Source organism: Akebia trifoliata, unplaced genomic scaffold (assembly GCF_017979445.1).
Source record: "Akebia trifoliata isolate Shusen 1 unplaced genomic scaffold, ASM1797944v1 Contig00934, whole genome shotgun sequence".
NCBI lineage: Eukaryota > Viridiplantae > Streptophyta > Magnoliopsida > Ranunculales > Lardizabalaceae > Akebia > Akebia trifoliata.
Window position 1 is genome coordinate 17,633 of NW_028237348.1, and position 8,066 is coordinate 25,698.

Below are 8,066 nucleotides of genomic sequence, written 5' to 3' on the forward strand. Positions count from 1 at the left end.
TTTTGAGTCTATCGAAGCTGATGGCTCGCTAGATCAGATCTGTCAGAACAAAGTAGGATCATAAGGCTTATAAAAGAACTCTCATTAGAGAGGTTTAAGATATTAAAAAAGAAAAAGAAAATAGAGATCATAAGACATAAGAGAGTGGATTAAGGAGGTTTATAAAGATATAAAGAAAAGTGGTATTTTTATTGAAGAAAACTAAAGTAGTAACAAAATAGAAGAAAAAAAAAAAGATTAAGATTCGGCGATGGAGCTTACATGGTATCAGAGCGGGTAACAACAGGGATGTAAGAGACATGTTACACACGAGAGAGAGTGTGAGCGATAGTCCCACATCGCCTGAGTATCATAACCTTGGGCTATATATAAATGTAGGGCAATCCTCACTTTACGGGCTGGTTTTGTGAGGATGAGTGAGGCCCATCGGCTTCTACAATAAATCCCATTAACAAAAGAGGGTAACTACAACATAATAAAGGATTTAAAATACAAAAAATATTATATGTGACGAAAATAAAACTGCCATGAGCATTGTGTGTGCACAGAACCATAACCATAGAAACTTTTCCTTGAGATACGGAGTGTTGTACACAAAAACCAATGGTTATTTGGTTCCCTGCACACATAGCGTTGAAGGCAGTGTTGTAGAAAGTCAGTGTAGCACAACTCTTAAAATATAATAACTCTTCTAATAATTAGGAGGTAATGCTTTGGAGAATGATGCCCTTTGCTTGGGGTACCATTCTTAAGCACTTTCAATGTGTATACCATTCTCTTGATTTTATTAAGAGAGATTCTATTGTCACACCAACTTTTGCAAATAGAAGCCCAATTAATAAGTAAATCATCAAAGAATTAACACACATCTTGGGGTGCTGTTTGTAAAAATTGGCATGACAATAGAAACTTTCATTAGTCATCACATATTAAAACGTTAAAGTGCAATAAATAAATACACTTTAAGAAAAACTCCAAATCCATTGATCAATGAAAATAGGTTTGAGCTTCTTGAAGTATCACTACTGACTTCTAGATTCTTTCTCTACAAGTCTACTTCTGACCTATTGAATTTAACACTGATATAAGACATTGCAATCAGGATTCAATGGAGTGTAAAGCCCAGTTCTAGCTCATCATTCCTACAAATACGAAAGATTAGATTTTTTTATTATATACAATGTTCTAGGATTTATGAAAAGATTCAATAGTAAAGATCCAATATTTCTTCAACACTTAAGATTGTGGCTTTGAGGATCAACTCAGAATCAAGGCAACTAGTCTACTTGTATATTCAGATCAGGGAGACACATCGCGAGAGCTTTCCATAGGATTCCAATTTCTTTGTCACAAATAACGTTCTTTAGATACCTAAGATCCATAGCCGATCTTGGCAACCATCTCATGCTTGAGCACCTTCTCATGTTAAGCTTTCTCAAACTGCATAATTCACCCAGCCCTTCAGGCATCCTCTGCAAGTCAGTACACTCAGATATATCCAAGAACCTTAGCTTGCCAAGTCTTTGAATTGAGTCCGGTAAATCCATTAGATTCAAACAACCACACAGCCTTAAAACCTCTAATTTCGTCAAATCTCCAATTTGTTTCGGTAATTCAGTTAAATAAGAACATCCGGTGATACTGAGCTTCTTAAGGTGCCGGATCTTGCAAATTCTTTGAGGCAATGCTTTCAAATTATAGCAATAGTTAATATCAATCTCAAGGAGATTTGGAAATATATAGGATATGTTGTCGAAAGTCCAACCAAGGTGGAAAGTACACTCAACTAGTGATATTTTCTGCAAATTCTTCAATGGCTTTTTGATTTTGTCAGGGAAGGATACATAATCTTCTCTAACCTTAGTATCTTTAGTTGGGATAGATGATCAAGAGAAGACAACCCAATTAGTTCTGGATCATGAGATTCACAATTTGAAATGATCAGAACTTTCAAGTTGCTCATTTTTTTGACAACCATTGGTAAGATGAACTTTCTATTTAAAATACCAGTAGAAGAGGTTTTAAGCGTATGAAGAAGATCAGCACCTTGAAATTGCTCATTTTCTAGATAAACTCTGGAAATGATCAGAACCTTCGCTTTAGGAAATTGCATCTTGATCCATCCTGAAGAAAGCATTTCATCTGCAAAATGGACTCCATAAGTTGATGAACAACACTGGAGCAGTTATGTACAATTGAACAAAGACAAACAAACCAGTCTGGATAGACACTAAGCTGGCATCAACGGGTTGGTCATCTTGTTCCCGACTCTTGGGAATCTTGTCTTTTCTTTGGTCCATCATCAGTCTCTTTCTTTTATTTATATCTTGACGATCCCTACTCTTATAAATAGCCAAATCTCGGAGAATATCGTGTTGAGTAACAAATAACTCATTAAAGTTTCCGTCAATCTTTCCTGCATCTTTTCTGATGAACAAAGAGAGACGTGTTTCTTTAGGATACGTGTAGATAACACCATGTCCAATATGTCGGTTGATGAATACAGTACTAATAGCAATCAAGGAAATATGATTGATTTTAATTATTCATTTATAATAACACATCACTTAGGAAAGTTTTGCAGAATTGGTAGTCATTCTTCTGGTTAATACTAAACTAGAAGGTGACAAATGTTTTTGAAGATTAAATAGTAAAAAAAATGATACTTTTGTAATTTTGAAAATTAAACAACGTGATTAGGTTGCAATTTTCTTGGTTTTTACCTGATTATATTAAATTTAAATATACAAGTGGGGGGATTAATGGTCACTCGAATTTTGGTTTCGAACCACTTCTACTCTGCCTTCTCTTATTATAATAGTAAAGATGTTTATATTAAATCAATCAGCAATATCATCAAACAGAGAAAATCATCTGTAACAAAATATGGAGAGGAACAACATACCCAACGCTTTCATCTAGAAGATTAATGAGATTTCGGGAGGATAGTTCTAGGAGGTTGTCATAAGCCTTATCTTCATCTAGTTCATAGAGTTCAGCCCAAATGTCTATAAGAACAGAAGCAGGGATTCTTTGGTCCTCGGAAAACGAACCCAAATCCAAGAAGCACTCTCGAACATTATCATCTAAGAAATCTAAACAGGTTGCAAGACATTCCAGGTGATCCTTTTCTATGTCGAAGATTGAGGAGCCTTTGCCCAAAGTTTTCTCTATGCTTTTCCACTTCCTTGCAGGCTCTCCACTTAGTGAGTGAGCGATCACCTTAAGAATCAGGGGTACTCCCTTGCAACCTCTTACTATCTATAATTTGATAACAATCAAGTGCAATATGTTATTTTCTTTTTGTAGAAATCATACAACAAAAACAGTATACACATAATACTAAGGAAGGGCATCACTAAATATTAATTTGAATAAATCAAAATTCAATACTTATAAAAAAAAAAATCAAGGCTCATATTTGCAGAGGTCAACTTTTTAATTATTCGAAACATGTAACATTTTCAAAAAACAAGGTGGGTATGCGCGTGTGCAGAGTGGTGGGTGTATGGATCCGTGCGTGCATGTGTAGGCACACTTTGAAAAACAATATACGAAAGGGCATCGCTTTGAAACATTAAGTTGAATAAATTGGAAGTCAATGTTCATTTTTGCAGGGATGTACTTTCTTTAATTATTCGAGAACATGTGACATTGGAAAAAACATTGAAGTGCCCATCCTGCTTCAAAATTTCAGTAGAATACTCTCATTTTGATTGCATGTGCTATCTTCATGGAGGTATCTCAAATATTGATAAAAAGGATGGACGTGAAATAAATACAAAAAGCCACGTGTCATATCACGAGGAGGGTCCTCCAAAATTTTGAAGCGGCCTAGCTGCTTCAAAGTCAGGACTCTATAACATTTATATTCTAAAAACAATGTAGGCACATGGTGGGTGTGTGAATCCTTGAGTGCATGTGCATGTGCATGTGCACGTGTGTGAGTGTGAGTATTGTGGGATTGATACCTAAGGTTCTACATGGAAATGTTCGTATTCCATATGACTTGATGTATGTAGATTGTAAGCATAAATGTATCATAGATAAATACGGTACCTCTTTCACACAATCTTCATCTGGCATCTCTTAGCTTCCATCTTGCGGGAATGCTAAGCAACGAAAGAGACTCATGGAATCTAAGTCACTCAACATTTTCAAAGAATATGTAAAATCAAAATATTTATATTCAGTTATTGATGTAACCAGTATCTTATGTCATGCAGTTCCGAACACAAACTTCTCAAGGAATGATTCTTCGCAGACATCATCCAGGACCAACAGTATGGGTTCTTCTTCTTTCTGCTTCATTAGGTATCTCAGTCGCTTCTCTGCATCTTCATCATTTTGAAATTTCATCAACTGATTTCCAACGCCTAGCCGTTTAAATATTCCCTCTACGATCACTTTAAAGTCAGGCAAGCTTGACACAGTTAAGAATATGATGTTATCCTTGAATTTTTCTGTAAAAGAGAGCATCGGAAAACTATTTAGTAAAAAGGAAATAAGGAAAATAACTTCGCGATAATCATAAATTGAAACGAGTGTAACCTCGCGATCATAAATCAGAATACCTATTACAACACTAATTCAAAAAGTTTATGACAGGCACACTTTTAAGTCCACTCTGTTTCAACTTTTTCTGGGTAATTTGGAGCCTGGATTTGTTTTAGAAGGTCATTAGTAAGTATTCTAGTGTTAGTAGAGGAAGTTCAAACAAAATTGAATTTGTTTTTAGAATGTTTTACTATTTCAGAATTGGTAGAAGTTGAGCCAAATTACAAGTTTGACAGTCTATTTAAATGATGGCGAGCAACAATGTTTAAAGTATCGTATTGATTGAATTTTTCGGTTAATGAAAGTTTCAATATGATGTTGATTGATACATACTTGAAACATTCAATGTTTCCTATTGACTCGGCTGATAACGATACATATTGACAGATACATTCTGATATTTCAAACCATAGTGAGAGATACGTTTTGCAACATCTAGACTATCAATAGAACGTTAGCTTTCTTAGAATAATTCTCTTGTTTTCCTTGTGGATTCAAGGTTCTTTATCAAAGGTGAATAAAGTGATCTTCTCCTTCTTTTCACCACGATTCAATTGTGTATAAAATTCAATATTAAATTTTTTAATCTACTTAGAAAAACCATATAACCATAAGTTGAAAAAATATTCAATGTGAATTTTGAATACATAGACATACCTTTCACTTGTTCGTCTTGACAAAGCTTAGCAGCCAATGTAGTCTTCCCAGATCCAGCAAGTGCGCACAATCCGATCATACTCACATTGTCTCTAAACAACTCCATCTTCAATTCTTTAATTTGCACATCCATTCCAACAGAAAAATTAGGGATTTCAGGAATTGCACACCGATATTCGTTCTGATCCACATTTCCACTCCCAACACTTCTTTCTATCGAATTCAATTGATCTAATTTCCTACTCACTTCCTGTAAATGTATCAAAACCTGTTTCTGATCCACATTTCCACTCCCAACACTTGTTTCCATCAAATTGGATTGATCCAATTTCCCACTCAATTCCTGCAAATAGGCCAAAACCCGTTTCTGATCCATATTTCCACTCTCAACACTTCTTTCTATCAAATTCAATTTCCTATCCACTTCCGAAAAATTGACCAAAACTTGTTTCTGATCCACATTTCCACTCCCAACACTTGTTTCTATCAAATTGTTCAAAACCAGTTCCTGATCCACATTTCCACTCTCAACACTTCTTTCTATCAAATTCAATGGAGCAAATTTCTCATTCGCTTCCTGCAAATTGACCAAAATCCGTTTGCTCCAAAACTCAACGTTTACATTCAAACTAAAAAACCTTTCTAAAGAATCATTCAATTTTTTTAATTCATCCGAATACAGGCGCTTCTTTACCAAATTCCTCTCAACCTTCGAACATTTACGAATCAAATCCTTCGCTTTATCCAATTCTTCAATTAATCTATCGATATCTGGAGTTTTTGGATAATTTAATTTTTCATCTAACACTTCAATCTCTACGATTCTGGAAATTATAAATTCCAGAGTAAATTTGAGTCTATCCACGTCGTATTTGAACTCAGAGATCTTCTCTCTCGCATCTAAGATTTCTTTCAACAGCTCTCCAAAAACTGCACCTAACGCAGCTCCTCCTACAAGCTCCAACGCCATGTTTTTTTTTCAGTGGTGTTCTTCGTTCGAATATTAGGTTTTATCAAAATTTCGGTAGAACCCTCTCTTTGTATTACACGTGGCATTTTTACAAAGGGTTATCCGAAACATCAAAGTTTTTTCCCAGCAATTATTGAGACTTCACGCATTTTTTTTTTTTAATTTTCTTGACAACTGTGGAAGAGGTTTGTCATAAACTTAAAAATAAAATTTCAGGTGTCGCATCAAAATTAAAACGTAACGTAATTACGAACGACCTCCTGTAAAAATTAATTATTCTGTTTTAAATCCCTCACGTAACATTCCTCTTTTCTTCTAACTTTTTGTAATGAAAATTCTCTCCCTCTTTTTTGAATTCTCTGTAACGAAAACTCATCCCTTTCTCTCTCGCTCTCTAAATCAGATTTTCGTTGGAAAGAAACCTATACTCATACAATCGGGATACAATAGCTCAAGGAGCCATTCAAGTGCATCATCTTTGCCAGAGAGGCGAACAAGTATGACCTGACAGACATTTGGGATAAAATTAGACAGCTAAACTCTTCAAAAGTTCATTGAAACACATTTTAGTTTTTAGTTCATAGGACCAAGAGAGTGAAGTCAATGAAGGTCAATCTCCTGTTCATATTAGATATAGGATATCAATGTTCCTCATTATATATGTGTTGTGCTACGTGTGGCAATTTTGATAAATAATACAAAAAAAATAAAAAATAAAAAATAAATAAAAATAAACACACAGATTTAACGTGATTCGACGATGTGCTTACATTCACAAAAATAAGAAATTGAATTTTCACTATATATCAAATTATGATTACATCATAAGAATTTGTAATAAACCCTAGTCATACAATAGGTATTAGAAAATTCTGCTCGGAACACAAAACTCTCCTCTCTCCACTCCAGCTTCATGTCAGAATTTGTCTATATTCTTTATATACGTGTTCCACTCAATATGAGCCATATACATCAACAATATGCAATTGTTTTGCTGATTTTGTTGAGCTAGAAATTATTTTATTGCAAATAAGATGAGTATGCTCAAGGATAAGGCTACTAATGAACATATCTTTTGTAAATTCATAATCATTAATGGATTTCTCATTTTTGGTCTAATTTTTTTTTTTTTTTTTTTGTTGCTAAAAATGGAAAAACAAAGAAGATAGACATGCCTTATCTAACCAAATCAGATATTTTCTAACAAATAGTTCATTTGCGTTGGTATTATTAAACCAAAAAACTTCACCTGGAAATGATGCTTGTCAATAATTCCTAAATATCTTGGTACTTCGGTACTTTTTCTTGAGATATATTGAAGTAAGCTCCCTGTAAATCCATTTTCTTTGGCTCTTGGATCCTAAAATTGCCTCTAAACTTAAATGAAAATCCCCTTTCCCAAGAACATCAAACACAAGCAGAACCATCCAAATTCATTTTTTCAACGATGACGAGACTCGTTCGAACAAACGTTGGAGAAATCATTCGGTCATTCGAACTGAAACTTGATTGAGAGAGAGAGATGGGAGGTTTCGTTCCAACATAAACTTGATTTAGAGAGAGAGAAAGAAAGGGATGGGTTTTCGTTACAGAGAGCTCGAAGAAAAAGGAGAGAGTTTTCGTTACAGAGAGTTGGAAGAAGAAAGGGATGATATGTGAGGGATTTAAAACAGAATAAATAATTTTTACGGGGGGGCGAACGTAATTATGTTACGTTTTAACTTAAAACCGTAAATTAAATCTCAGTCGACAGATACGTTGATATCTAACGGGCCAAAAAACTTGGCAAGGAGCTGAGTTCTCTTTAAGGCCGCTGAACCACTCCCATATATATATATATAATATATATATATATGATAGTGTTATTACGACCCCTATTACA

At 34.5% G+C, this 8,066-nt stretch overlaps 1 protein-coding gene across 2 annotated transcripts; it reads right to left on the reverse strand.

Moving 5' to 3' along the window:
• Window positions 1-272: 272 nt before the first annotated feature.
• On the reverse strand, window positions 273-6,268 carry LOC147380843 (putative disease resistance protein At4g33300). Of its 2 annotated transcripts, XM_086431174.1 has the most exons (5): window positions 4,060-4,222; window positions 2,906-3,261; window positions 2,216-2,427; window positions 2,047-2,142; window positions 273-433 (listed from the first exon to the last, which is right to left on the reverse strand). In XM_086431174.1, the coding sequence occupies exons 1-5, from the start codon at window positions 4,084-4,086 to the stop codon at window positions 387-389; spliced, it is 738 nt and encodes a 245-aa protein (XP_086287300.1). In that variant the 5' UTR covers window positions 4,087-4,222; the 3' UTR covers window positions 273-386. The 2 variants fall into 2 exon arrangements, with proteins under 2 accessions (XP_086287300.1, XP_086287299.1); XM_086431173.1 differs by lacking the exons at window positions 273-433; window positions 2,047-2,142; window positions 2,216-2,427 and adding an exon at window positions 5,215-6,268 and having other exon boundaries at window positions 4,060-4,463.
• Window positions 6,269-8,066: the final 1,798 nt, after the last annotated feature.